General features: G+C 41.1%; 1 protein-coding gene across 1 annotated transcript in view; it reads left to right on the top strand.

The window, feature by feature from the left end:
• STK38 (serine/threonine kinase 38) overlaps positions 1-14,975 on the top strand; it is a 45,120-nt gene that overhangs the window by 14,082 nt on the left and 16,063 nt on the right. The window contains exons 6-10 of the mRNA XM_033918509.1: positions 2,058-2,212; positions 3,183-3,285; positions 4,428-4,489; positions 8,323-8,440; positions 14,584-14,707. Coding sequence (XP_033774400.1) covers positions 2,058-2,212; positions 3,183-3,285; positions 4,428-4,489; positions 8,323-8,440; positions 14,584-14,707 — 562 coding nt within the window. The remainder of the gene's footprint in view (positions 1-2,057; positions 2,213-3,182; positions 3,286-4,427; positions 4,490-8,322; positions 8,441-14,583; positions 14,708-14,975) is intronic.

Here is a 14,975-nt window from a genome sequence, read left to right as displayed (position 1 = left end):
AAAAGATTATGTTCTACGTTAATACTCTTCAAGTATTTGAACGTCTGAATCATATCTCCTCTGTCTCTCCTTTCCTCTAGGGTATACATATTCAGGGCTTCCAGTCTCTCCTCATACGTCTTCTGGCAACTGTTGTGTCCATAGGGTTATATTTTTTTACTCTGTACAAAGACCATGAACTGGAATCTTGAACATAACTAAAATTTAGCTGTTTTATTGGTCATGACACATTTTATTGAGCCAATATATTAAATAATCTCTGAATTATCCTTATCTGAACTTTCCAGACAATGCGAGCTTTTCTTTAGACCAAGGAAGAGATGTAGAAAGCTCAAATTCTTCATCTTTGGATTAGTTCTCTGTTAGTATAAGAAAAGATAGCAAAGCCGGCAAACTGGGTGTAGTGTTTTCCTCCAGCAGTAAGAGCTAAACTTCTGCTTCAATCAGTTTATAGAATATCCTTGTTGGTAAGTGAAGACACAGGAGACATAGTATACAGCAAGCAGTGTTGGGTGTGGGCTTGTCTGGAATTGCTCTCAGGGAGGAATTCTGCATTTTTCCCTTCCCTAGAGTAAAACAGACTAATATTTTAGCTAGGTTTTGAGATCAAATGGAGCAGTGCTGCTTGTGATTCCTAGTATTGCTGTAATACTCTTCAACAAATGCTGTAGAATCAGAACATGTTTTTGAAACATGCACAATTTTTTTCATTTTAAAATGTATATCTTAAGAAATACTTTCCACAGTGGAGAGGGGCTTCAATCAGTTTATAGAATATCCTTGTTGGTAAGTGAAGACACAGGAGACATAGTATACAGCAAGCAGTGTTGGGTGTGGGCTTGTCTGGAATTGCTCTCAGGGAGGAATTCTGCATTTTTCCCTTCCCTAGAGTAAAACAGACTAATATTTTAGCTAGGTTTTGAGATCAAATGGAGCAGTGCTGCTTGTGATTCCTAGTATTGCTGTAATACTCTTCAACAAATGCTGTAGAATCAGAACATGTTTTTGAAACATGCACAATTTTTTTAATTTTAAAATATATATCTTAAGAAATACTTTCCACAGTGGAGAGGGGCATCAATTTGTCTTTTTCTTTGCTCTGTTTCTTCTTTCTCTGGTTTTATTACAGTATTCCTTTCATGTCTCAATCTATTTTATGCATATATTCTTAACTTAAACTTTTAAATTAATGGTATATGCCTTATATTGGAACACTGCCGTGAAAGTCGCCTGAGTTTGGTTCTGTATTTGTGTTTTGCCTGCATCAATGCAACATTTGCATTTGTTGGGGTGAGGGAGAAGATTTCTAATAAGTATCTGACAGTAGATCACTAGTTTACTTGGTCACTGTCACCTGTTAGAATCTAAGTAGAATGAGCTTTCAAACACTGTACTACTGTCTTCAGGTATTAAGAGCAGTGTTGGAATAAAAAGAGGTTCTTTGAGGGTTTTTACTGTTGGCAAGTTCTTATCAATAACATGGTGGTGAAATTGTGAGCAAATCGCCCCAGAGTCTGCCATGAGGCAACCTTTCCTTCCTTACTAATTTGCTCAAGATAATGTGCAGTCGGCTTCTTTACCTCCTGCATTTCTGTTGGTAACTGAATGCCAATAGCATTTTTGCCCTCATTTGCCCTCTGCTTTCCCCCCAAACTGACATTTAACATTTATTCTTATCCTCCACCATGTAAAACCAATATAGTTTGGTGTAGAAATGATAAAATGCAATAAGAGATTCTAAAGTTTGTAAGCATGAAAATGTGATTGCTGGGATTTTCTCAGATACTTAGCATCCCTTGAGTTGCATCCCTCAGGGTTCGCCACTCTCTCCTACACTTTTCACCTTATTAGTGCAATCATTGGGAGCTACCCTGGAACAGAGAGGGATTAAACATTTGATCTATACAGATGACATTACTATCTCCACCATGCAACTTCACTGATAAGAGTATTAAAAAACAAAATCTGTAAAACAAAGGGATGGAGAGGAAGAATCTAGTTAAGGATATAACAACTTGGTTTCAAATTGTTTGGCATTCATTGTTGTGGTGTTTTAGGTGATATGATGACCTTGTTGATGAAGAAAGACACTCTTACGGAAGAGGAGACTCAGTTTTATATTGCGGAGACAGTGTTAGCGATTGATTCCATACATCAGCTTGGATTTATCCACCGTGATATCAAACCAGATAATCTTCTGCTGGATAGTAAGGTAATTCTGCTTGCACTCCAGTTCTAAGGGCTCCTTTTACAAAGCCGCACCAGCGCATGCTAGATTGCCGCACACGCTAGCCGCTACCGCCTCCTTTTGCGCTGGCGGTAGATTTCTGGTTAGCGCACGCTAATCCGGTGCGTGCGATAAAACCGCTAGCGTGGCTTTGTAAAAGGACCCCTAAGTTATTTTGCTTGTGCATAGAGATAGAAAAAAAAAATAGGAGAGGGGGAGTGAATGACATCTGTAACATAGTTGTACTTGGATGAGGTCCATCTGAACACTAATGACAAATTAAAAATGAACCTCAGAGCAAAATTTGGATAAAGTCAACAGGGTAAAGCAGGGGCAGCTGTAAAATATTCCTTTTTTACACAGGAGCTGTAGTTCTTTAATGCATTTTTTGGCCAGCAGCGAATGCCAAGAAAAAAATTTGATTTGGAGATAATACTGATTTCCATTGTAACTCTTTATTTCCTAGAAGAAATTCAGGTTAATGAATTTTTAAATTAAGTATAACACACAAGTCCAGTTTTCTGTTTGTTGTTAATGTTGTTTTAGAAATGGAACAGAAGCCATTCCTCCCAGAAGAGAACTTACTGTCTCCTACTTTTTGATGTTGCAGTGTCTAAAAATAAAAATAACAAAAGTTGTCATTTCTGCTTTTTAGTCAGTTGTATGACTGTTTTTGTAATGGGACTTCCTGCAGGATTTGGTATCCTTTAACTAAACTTAAATTTTGGAGATCAGCAGATGATTTGTAAATTGCACAGGAGTTTCTAGAATCCTTGTGCTATTAGTCATTATAGCTTTGACCTTACCTTTGGCAGGATAGTCCTGAAAGTCTGAGGCAAATAGCAGCAGCTTATCAGGTTTAAGTGGGGACCTTGTAGGGTTAAAAAAATAACACTTTATTCTTCATGCACTATTTGTTTTATTATTAACTCATTAATTTGCATCTCCTGGTTAGGGTCATGTCAAGCTCTCTGATTTTGGCCTTTGTACCGGACTAAAGAAGGCCCATCGGACGGAATTCTATAGGAATTTGAACCACAGCCTTCCTAGTGACTTCAGTAAGTCCATAGGCATGTACATATAGGTTGAAAATCATACTTGCAATTGAGTACTGTATATACTTGAATATGAACCAAGATTTTGGGGTGAAAAAATGGCCCAGATATGGGGGTCTTGGTTTATATTCGGGTCCTCAAATCTGTATTCTTACCCCACCCCTGACCCATTTCAGGTCTCGCATGGACCTGCCTTAAGCCCTGGGGATCCAGGAGTGTGTGGCGCAGTGGTTTGATCTACAGCCTCAGCACCCTGGGGTTGTGGGTTCAAACCCCGCGCTGTTCCTTGTGACCCTGGGCAAGTCACTCAGTCCTCCATAGCCCCAGGTACGTTAGCTAGATTGTGAGCCCACCGGGACAGAGAGGGAAAATGCTTGAGTACCTGATTGTAAAACCGCTTAGATAACCTTGATAGGCGGTATATAAAATCCTAATAAACTTGAAACTTGGTGAGCTGCTTCACTGCTAGACCACCAGGGTTCAAAAGGTATGTTGTAGAGGGGTCCAGGAGGCAGGAGGGAAGTGGGGTGGTTAATAGTTGGCTGGAACAGGATGTGGTAAAGATCGCTCCTGTTCTGACTCTCCGCTGGACCACCAGGGCTTAAGGGAGGTCTGAAGTGGGCATTGGAGGCTGGGTGCAGAGCTGGGCAGGGAGAGATGGAGGAAGGGAATGGAAGGAGGGAGGGGAGGAGGGCTGGGTGCAAGACAGAGCAATTGAATATAAACCCCCCCGGTTTATATTTGAGTGAACCTTTTTTTCCCCTTTTTTTTTGGGGGGGGGAAGTTACCTCAGTTTATAATCAAATTGGCTTATATTTGAGTATATACAGTAATTCCGATATCAGACATTTGTATGTTTATCCCTAAATATTAAGTGGTGTGGATAAATAAGAGCTAGAAAGCCTTCTTTTTTGCATGAAAAATTTTGGCACTTTTGTCATGAAATATTTCTTACAGATATAGTACAAATAATAACCAGATCTACTTCTTAAAAACTGGGGGGGGGGGAAATATTTTATTTGATCTTTTGGGTTTATGTTAATGCTTTCTTTATATTAAGTATGATGAGGTCAATGATGCATGCCCATATTTAGCTAAAGAATAGAGTCCATCTAAAAACTTGTGCACATATCCTCTCTTCAAAGCTTTCCAGAATATGAATTCTAAGAGGAAAGCAGAGACCTGGAAAAGAAATAGGCGGCAGTTGGTAAGTATAGTCTTTGTGCTCTCTGGTGTGTTAGGCTAACGAAAGCAAATGTCAGGGTCTCTTAAAGGAGAGTAAGAGAGAGTAGAAATTAGTAGTTATGAATGAGTAGATTGGATGGGCCATATGTTCTTTCGCCGGCTGTCATTTTCTATGAATGGCCTCATATGGATCAAGATGAAAACTGGATTTCTCTATGGCAGTGTCCCCAAAAGGAGTTAGTTATGCGTGTACCATGACACCAACAAATCTTACTATTAAGCCAGGATACGTGGACTGTGATCTCAGTGTCTCAAATTTACTTAATTTATCTGTGGGCTTGGTTGGGATGAGTCGATGTGATTCTGTGGAAGACTGAATTTTTAGACAGACATTGTTTGACAGCCATTCAGCATCACTGATTTTAACAATGCAATATTAGCCAAACTTGGCCATTTCAAGCTTTGAGCTTGGAATTAAGTTGTAGGATAATGTTCACAGCAGCGGGCTAAAAACCAGGGAATCTAAGGTTCAAGCCTGCTGCAGCTTCTTGTGTCCTTGAGAAAGTCATTTCATCTTCCACTGCCTTTTTCCTAATCATTTTTCCTGTCAGTCCAAACTGAGAATGAACCTTCGGCAAATAGTTGTCTGAAATGTTCAAATTTTATGGTTTTCCTGGAAAACTTGTACTGTAACTATGGGAAATTGTAACCTGTTAACCATATATTATGTATGTTAACCTGTAACCCATCCTGATTTCTTTGGGGAAGATGGGCTAGAAAACAAACAAATAAATTCAACATATCTTAAGTGATTTATTAGGGGAAAAATAATTTTTAAAAAATCACAAGAGGAAGAAGAGACAAAAATGAACAACAAATTCCAATAAAAATGTTTAAAAATACATTAACTACTTTAATAATACAAACTATAAAACTACTTTAATAATACAAACTATAAAAAGTTGTAAACAATCTAGGGGCAGGGAAATATACTATAATTCAATGCCACTCACTGAGCTATTGGTGGAAAGCTGTAACATGAAGAAATAAAAAAACACAACCAAACACACCTACAATTAAAGACTAGATTCTGTAAATGATGCAAAAAAAAAAAAAAAAAAGAAAAGAAAAGCATACAGAATGCTATTCTATAATTGGCACATCCAGTTGGGTGCCATGTATAGATTAGCAAGTATAGCTGAAACTTGGTGTAAATCCTCATGCATAAATTGGGTATGGATCCCCACAATTCTGTAATACTTAAGTGAATGCCCCTGACCTGCCTATACTTCTCCCATGACCATGCCCCTTTTCCGTTACACACTATGATTTGCATGCACATTTATGATATGCTGTAGGAAGGAGAATATGGAGTTTTATGTATGAGTCTTGGTTATCGAAAACTGATGCAGTTTTAGTGAGACAATGTTTCCCACCTGAGTTTTAGTGGTTTTGGGCGTGTCAGGAGCGAAAGCATGGGGAAGGGGTGGTAGTGTTTTATAAATTATATATGACTTTTAAGTTGGTAGATACAATGGTATGTGAGTTGGGTGAATGTTTGGTGATGAAGAATGAGAGTATGGTGTTGTAAATTTGCCTCCAGGTGTGGGAACTCAGCATGGTTTTCCTTTTTTTGGAATTTTTATTGAGTCTGCTGGTAGATATGGTGAAATTATGTCAGGTGGTTTCAATTTGCCGTTGAAACCAGAAGAGATGTGTAATGAAGATTTGGATTATGCTCTTTTTTATATGACATCTGGCAGGAGGGAGGGGCTTTAGGTATCTGTCCAATTGGAGTCTTAGGCCCCTCCCAGTGCATCCCAGAATGCACTGGGAAAGTGGCCTAAGACCCCAGGTGCCTAAGGCCCCTCCTATGGGATATGGGCAGCTACATAGATTAAAGGCAATGCTTGCGCCTCATGATTTTTGAACAATGGTACAAGCAATGATATTAAGATTGGATTATTACAATGTGATATATGTAGGGGTAACAAAATTAAAATGTAAAACTTTACAACTTCTGATGACAGCTCCTGTGATGCTCCTTTTGAAACAACTGCATTGGTTTCCTGTTCAATACAAAATGCTGTCAATAATCCATCAGACTGTAGCTCCTGTATGTTTTCCATGACTTGATGGAAGTACAGTAGACCCCTGCGAATTCGCAATTCGCAGACTCAGTCATTCGCAGTATTGTCTGACTGCCTCTTCCAGTCAGAAAATACAGGGAATGACTGAGTCCGCGAATTACCCTTCTGCATAGCCGTCGATTCCTTCTCCTCTCCTCCTGGTCAGCCTTCTGCACAGCCAAACTGCCTGCCAGCCTAAATATTGATTTTTAGCACCCGTCGCTGCCCCTGCAGCCTTCTCCTGCCTCCGATCCACTCCTAAACTGCCTTCATGGTTTTCTCGAAATTCGCGGGTGCTCCTTGAACGGAACCCCCATGAATTTCAGAGGAGTACTGTATATCATCCCAGGAGGGTACTAAGATCTGAAAGTAGAATGAGATTGTCAGAAGATAAAGTAGCCAGGGTACGTCATGCAATGATATGATTCAGTGTTCTGAACGGCTGGGGTAAAACTTTGGCATGCCTTATCGGGGCAAACAAGCTTGTGTGCTGGTAGAGCAATTTTCAAAAAAATTATTAAAGAGACAGCTGTTTGTAAGTGCATTTATGTTAGGGTTTGAGCAGTAGGGCAGATATTAGGCTGTATTTTTATACATGTGTATGTAATGTATTTTAAAAGGATTATGTATTTTTGGAAATCACCTAGGTTTTTAGGTGGGATCAAATTTTTTTTAAATAAAATCTTTATAGAATAGCATTTAGCAAGATGCACATGCATATCCAAATTGTTGGCAATAATTGTTAGCGGTCAGTTGCTACTAATTGGCTCATTACTCAATTAAATTGGACACATGTCCAAGTTTGGGCATACAGTTTTATGTGCCATATATAGAATCTGGGGGTAAATGTCTTTTTCCAGCCCCAACCCCATTTAAATCAGTTCATTTACTTGAAGAACCTTGAGGTACAGCATCTTCTTAAGGCATCAAAGTTTGCATAGTTAAGTTTTGGAAAACAATCATGCAAACAACATTTTTCTGGAAAAGTTTTCCATGCAATATTCTTTCCAGTTCGGAGTAGGGCGTATCAGTTGCTTATTGCTGAAGCTGATTTTTGTGGTAATTGGTGAAATGATCTATGTGATCACCCTGGCAATGAGAATTCTCCAATGAGTTGGTCCAGTATGTTTCTACTGTTGTAGCAGAGCCAGATGTGACTAAAGGGCTGGGAGGGGCTAGAAGAGAAAGGAGTTTAGAGTTTACCAGGCTATAAAGGTGGTGTTTTTCTTAAACTGAGTTACATCATTTCTTTGGAATTAGCGCTAGAGAATGACTCGGTGACAGAATTCATCATCATTCCTGTCCCCGCTGATAACCACGAGAAACAATCCCATGTCATTCTTTAGTGTCTGTCTCAACCTCAGTCCTTCTACACCAGCATTTTTCAATGCAAGGCCTAAGGGTCAGTAGCTGGGCCCATTCATACTCTGATTCTTCCCTCTCTCTTTAAAGAATGACATAGAGATGGGTTTCCCCCAGGGTCAGTAACTGTGACAAATTTTGTCGCCATGTCATTCTCTAATTAGTGCATTCACCAGTATCACAAGCTTATTTCAGGAATGCATAGCAGGGAGGCTCCCTGGATCTTATATTTTATGTTTTCTTTTTGACTCTTTTGTGTGTTCTTGATGTGAAAAGAGTATATTAAATGCCTCTCCCCTTTTTGAGACACAGATAGTCAAAAGATTTTGATTTCTTAACTTGTAACTAAGGTTATCCATTTCAGGCCTTTTCCACAGTGGGAACTCCAGATTACATTGCCCCTGAAGTGTTCATGCAGACTGGATACAACAAACTTTGTGATTGGTGGTCTCTTGGTGTCATCATGTACGAGATGTTAATTGGTAAGGTTGATAATGTACCATTTAGAACTTGAGCTTAGCTTATACATGGTGTCAAGAAGATGAGTGGCCTAGTGGTAGAACTGCTGCCTCAGCACCCTGAGGTTCTGGGATTGATTCCCAGCGCTACTCCTTGTGACACTGGGCAAGTCACTTAATCCTCTATTGCCCTAGGTACAAAATAAGTACCTGTATATATGTAAAACCACTTTGAATGTGTAACCACAAAAAGGTTGTATACAAGTCCCAACCCTTTTCCCTCTTATGGCTATATATAGCAACATAGTTAAAGAACCATCTAAACATGTACTGTATTGAATCTTCTGTTTATTGCACCAAGATCTCATGCATATTCATTGGGGAAATCCTGAAAACCCGACTGGATTGCGGCCCTCAAGGAAGGACTTTGAGACCCCTGATCTAAACTGTCCATCCTGCTGTTAACCACAGTGTGTGACTATATGCAATGTTACTCCTTAACCAGACCACTCTTTAGTCTGGCACCTTTGTACTTTCTTATGTTTAAACAATTTTTATTGATGACAGCAATAAACAGAAGATTCAATACAGTACATGTTGTACTTTCTTTTAAGAAGAGAACATAGAAGATTAAAAGAGAGGTTAAAAGATTTATGGATGGGCACATTGGATAAGCTTTGTCATAATTTTCTGTTTCCCACTCAGGCCCCGATGCTCAAAAGCTTGCCGTGCAAGTAAGACTGGTTATAGTCAGTCTTACTTGCAAGGTTGCTCAACCTCCAATGCACAAAAGGGTTCTCGGGGCTTTTACTAATTGCGGTAGCGGTCACTGAGAATCTTATGCAAATGCATTACAAGGAGCTCATTAGTACTGAAAAGAGCACCTTTTAGCAATCAAAATTTTCCAGCTGGTCTGGAACTGTTAGCTTGAATTTTGCTTGAATAGTTGCTGTGTGTGCTTTGTGTGTGTGTCCCGCACCCAACAGCTGCTTTAGGCATGGGACACACATGCACACAAAATATGTACAACAGCTGCATCCAAATTGCACTGTAAAAATACTAGAAAAAAAAAGACCTCTGAACTTGCTTTCGCTGGAAGTTTTGGTTTTGTTTTTCTAAATCTTATTTCTGCTTACCGGAACTCTGTGAACACAGCTCTGCACTGTACTTGTACGGCACACGAGTTGTGCACAATGCTCCGCTCTTGTGCATGGATGCCAGGCACAGTTCCTCCCCTTTTCATTGTGGTACTTGACACAAACAGGGCGTATATACTTTGCATGCTGTTTGTGCTGACCATCGCTCACAACCTGATGTTTTCCACTGGATTGCTGGAACTGTGCGTCTGGCCCTCAGTCCTCCAGCACCCACCTTTCCAGTGCCTAACTACAAGGCTTTCTCTCTCAGTAGCTAGAAACATTGGTGTGGCCTGTTTCAAACATCTGGCTTTCTAGATCCCCTAAATAGCTCCATCTTTTGGCAAGCTAAGTGAGGGCTTCTGTCATTTAGGACTTCTAGTTGATACCGAGATCATAAACCAGCAGTCCAGTTGAGGGAGAAGGATGTGCTCTTTTCCCCTGATAAAAATTACTTTTGCTGGTAGGGATGCCTGAGTTCCATGACCCAAACATCCCCTGGTGCTTTACAGCTGCTGACAGCAGCACTCCTTGTTCATGCTTGGTTCATGTGTGTGAACCAAGCATGTGCAAAGATTGCTGATTTCCTCACACTAGGAGAGGTTCAGACTATGGAGCTCTTTGGTTAGCAGGGCTTGGGCATCCCTGTCAGCTGTTCAGAGAACTTCAGGTTTTGTTTTTTTTTTTTTTTTTTTTTTTTGGGGGGGGGTTGGAAGGGGGGTGGGAGCTACACCACTGGTGTTAAAAACTTGCAGCCTACCAGATGGACCCAGCCACATGGCTGTTACCACTACAACTTCTAGCATTTCATATTAAAGCCTTTGTCATTCATTCTAACAACATCTATTGTAAAGCGCTGTGAATGTTTAAACATGTGTTGCTAGATTATGCTTTCAACTCCGTGTATTTTTAACAAAATGCTTATCTTGTGTCCTCCAAATTTACTTACAATAAATTGTTAACCAGGAAGCCTTTTATGTGCAGGGCAGTTTAGATAAGTTGAATGCACCATTTAAGCCTAGGCTTAGGTAGTTGAGTCTCTGTCTGCAACTGCCTGGGAGTATTTCCGTAATTAATTTTATCTCCCTGCCTAGCCTTGCAGTGATACTTGGCCAAGGAGCAGCAATTCAAGAAGATGTGAGATAGGCACATGGGATCTCTCAGAGAGAGAGAGAGAGAAAGAGATAATGGTTACTGCGGATGGGCAGACTAGATGGGCCATTTGGCCTTTATTTGCCATCATGTTTCTAAGTTTAAATCCTGACATTGGATATCACTATTGCACTCCCTCTCACCCCAGGACTGAGCATTGTCTCTGCAGCAGCTTCAGCTAACCCAGGGAAGGGAAAATCTGACCCAGAAATGGAACTGTGCTGTACTACTTGCCATAGGGCTGGTCCCAATGTCATGTATATAAACTACAGAGATGCACAAATCTTAACTACTTCACAGAAGTTCACATACATCACCAAACTGAGACAGATCAAAGGTCCACCAAGCCCAGCATCCTGTTTACAATAGTGGTCAATACAGGTCATGGCAGATTTCTTAGCGTCGGTTCACTGTTTTGCACAAAGGGTTATCCATTCCTACCAGCAGGTCTTCTCGTGATTTTATAGACCTCTTTCGTATCTCCTTTCAGCTGTCTCTTTACCAAGTTGAAGAGACCTAGCCTTTTATCATAGGGAAGTTGTCTCGGCTATATCATTTTTGAGATGTGGTGATTAGAACTGCACATATTTAAGGTGCAATTGTACCATGGAATGATACAAAGGCATTGCATAATATTTACCATTCCTTTTCCTAATCCTTAACATTCTATTTATTCTCTTAGCCACCACTGCACACTAAGAGGATTACAGTAGACCATCAGTGATGGCTTCTAGATCCATTTCCTTGATGTTAACTCCTAATGTGGAACCTTGCATCATATAGCTATATTTTGGATTGTACCTTCCTGCATGCATCTCTTTGCAATTTCTCACATTAAACTTAATTTCTTTAGTGTCCCTTCAGTCCGGCACAGAACTTTATGCTCCTCTGCCAGCAGGTGGAGACTGAGACATAATGACTTTTAGCAGCAGTACAAGTGGGTTGTGCAGTCCTATCAGCAATCAGTCTGTTCTCAGTGTCATGCAGGTGGAGATGGTAAACCTTTGCATTATTTCTTTTGGTTAGTTAGGGCCTGTTGGATCTGTTCAGTAACTTTCTCTTGTCCCTTTTTCTGTCCGGGCAGAGCTTGGGGGACCATCTTGGGGGGGGGGGGGTCCTACCAACCTTGGAGGTGCCACACTCAGAAGGGTCAAGTCCCTCCCCCCCATTTCCAATTCTTAGAGGAGCCTCAACTCTACACATTAGCCACCCTTTAGGTACAGACTACAGTTTAGTGAGCCAGTGGGGTCTGCTCTATTAATCTTTGCAGTTGTGTGCTGTGAGATTGAAAACAAAAAGACGCCAGTTTCCTTGGTTGGGGAGTTCAATGTCTCGGTCGCTTGGTGCAAGCTTCCTGGTTGATCAGTGTTCTGGAGATCAGAGCCATTTGGTTGGTGTTGCTGGCTTTCCAGCTGTCGCTGGAGAGCAAGTCCATTCAGGTTCTCTCAGACGGTACCATGGCTGTGGCGTATGTCAGTCATCAGGGGGGAACCAAGAATTATCTGGTATTGCAGGAGGCAACTCTTCTCATGGAATGGGCAGAGGCTCATCTTCTGGACATATTGGCCTTCCACAAAGTGGGAGTGGACAACATCCAGGTGGACTTCCTCAGTCTCTTGTTCTAGATCCCGGAGAGTGGTGACTCAGGTTGGAAGTCTTTGAGTTGGTGGTTCAGACCTGTGGTTGGCCAGTCATGGACCTTATGGTCATGAGTGTCAACACCAAAGCACTGAGGTTCTTCAGTTGGTGCAGGGATAACCAGGCGGGCTGCATGCTCTGGTGTAGGCTTGGCTGATGGACAGATGGATGGTTTTCTTCCTTGGCCTCTGGTGGACAGAGTGTTTCATTGGATTGCCCAACACGAAGGCTGCGTGATCCTGGTGGCTCCAGGCTAGCCCCGCGGTATATAGATCTGGTTCATCTTCTGGTGGCAGATTCTCTTCCTCTGCCCCTATCACCCAACCTTCTGACTCAGGGTCCCGTTCCCATGTTCGATCACGGTCCCTTTTGTCTTATGACTTGCCTCTTGAAAGGGAACGCCTAAATAAGAAAGGTTATTTGGATAAGGTGATCTCCACTGTCTTGGGGTCTCAGAGACTTTCTTCCTCTCGATTTTATGTGCACATTTGGCGTCTTTTTGAGGAGTGGTGTTCCATACTTGGCATGTTCCCCTTCGCACGTCTTTGCCTCGCTTGAAGTTTTTGCAGGATGGCTTGGTGCGGGGCCTTGCCTGGTCCTCTCTCAGGGTTCAGATTGCAGCTTTGTCTTCTTTTCATGGTCTGTTGCATGGTCGGCGTTTGACCTCTTCTCTAGATGTGATTCAATTCTTGAGTGTCGAAATTGCTTCAGCTGCCGGTTCGTCCGTTGGTTCCGTCCTGGGATCTCAGTCTGGTTCTCTCTGTGCTGGTTTGTCCTCCTTTTGAGCCTCTTGGCTCCTGCACATTGAAGGACCTTACTCTTAAGGTGGTGTTCCTGGTAGCCATTACTTTTGCGAGGTGCGTTTGTAAACTGCAGGCCTATTCATGTAGGCCTCCTTTCCTGGAATTCTCTAGGGAGCGGGTTGTGCTGCGGTTGGTTCCCTCCTTACTGCCGAAGGTGGTTTTGCCTTTTTTATGTTAACCAGTCTATTGTCCTTCCGATCTTAGGTAGTAGGGAGGGCTCTTTGGAGCAGCGATAGTTGCGCAAGTTGGATGTCCGTAGGGTCCTTCATGCTTATGTTCAGCAGAACCAGGAGTTCTATCAGTTGGATCGTCTTTTTGTCCTTGTAAGGGGGATGGCGCTTCCAAGTCTACAGTTGTGCATTGGATCAAGGAGGCTATCACTTCAGCGTACCTTGCTCAGAAAAAGCCTGTTCTGGATTTTGTCAACGCTCATTCCACTCGGTGGTCAAAATCAACCATTGTTGTTGTGTTCTTTAACTTGTTAGCTTCCTTAATTTCTGCTAACAGTTCCCACATCTGTCTGTTCATTCTGGGCAGGTGAAAAGTAGTATACTCTCACTATCTTCTTCTCTTTCACACATGGAATTTCTATCCATAAGGATTTCAAGGTGTATTTTGTTTACAGCAGAATTTTTATTCGAGGTCCTCTTTAACACACAATGCTGCTATTCCACAATTTGATTCACTGAATCATTGTGATATAATTTATACTCTGCTATGACAGTGTCCCATTTTCGTTATCTTTCTTTCATCAAGTCTAAGAGATGCTTATTATATTTACCTTTCCATTTTTTTTTAAACTATATATTCTAACATTCATTCTTTCCCAGTATGGCAATTCTTATTTCTTTAACTCGCCTTTCCTTTTTTTTTTTTTTTTAAGGCTTCTAGCATTTGATATAGACACTTTAAACTGTTTTTTAAAAAATTCCTATTAATAACTTGCTCAGCAATTAATGGTGATAATTTGTAAGTCTGTCTGCTCTTTATTTAAAGGCACTTGGTCTACTATGACCTTTGTTGCAACCTGTTTATTGGGATGTCCTGACTTTCTTGTTTTGATGATATCCTTAAGCTATGATTTCTTCAGTGATGGTCAGCTTTCCCCCAGTTTCTAGTTCAAAAGCTGCTCTGTCTCCTTTCTAAAAGTAGATGCCAGAAACCTGGCTTTCACCCTGATTGAACTGAAGCTAGTCTCTTTGGAGTTGCCCAAACAGGAGTATCTGATAACTTTGTTAAATAATTATTGCTGTGTAGCCATTGTTAACTTCTCTGTTCTTAGGTTTCTGAGGTATCAGTAACAAGTTGGCATAATCTGACTTACTGCAATTATTGTTCTGTGAATCTGCATAAAACTGATTGTGTCATTCTGCTAATTCTTTGTTGCCATTCATACACTTGGCTGCTTTTACCACTTGTACTGTCTATTTTCTGCCAGGTTACCCACCATTCTGTTCTGAGACCCCACAGGAGACCTATAAGAAGGTGATGAACTGGAAAGAGACATTGAATTTTCCTCCAGAAGTTCCAATCTCAGAAAAAGCCAAGGATCTAATTCTGAGGTACCGATGAGAATGTGTTTACTTGATTCTTGTGATGGGATCATGGGGAAGTCTAGTTGTTTTTGCTTATTTTTGTTTCATGGTGCATGAAATAAGCATTTGCATTGGAAGGGGAGGGAGGAGTGGATAGTTACTGGCATGGAACGTGGAGGAGTTTAGGGGATTCTAACTATAACATTTTAGAGGTCTTAATGTTGACCATCTGAGATAATCAAAGGGGGGTGGGATTTGATATACTACTTTTTCTGTGTGGTTTACATGGGGCAAT

Source organism: Geotrypetes seraphini, chromosome 13, assembly GCF_902459505.1.
Source record: "Geotrypetes seraphini chromosome 13, aGeoSer1.1, whole genome shotgun sequence".
Lineage (NCBI taxonomy): Eukaryota > Metazoa > Chordata > Amphibia > Gymnophiona > Dermophiidae > Geotrypetes > Geotrypetes seraphini.
This window is presented reverse-complemented; position numbering and strand designations above follow the sequence as displayed.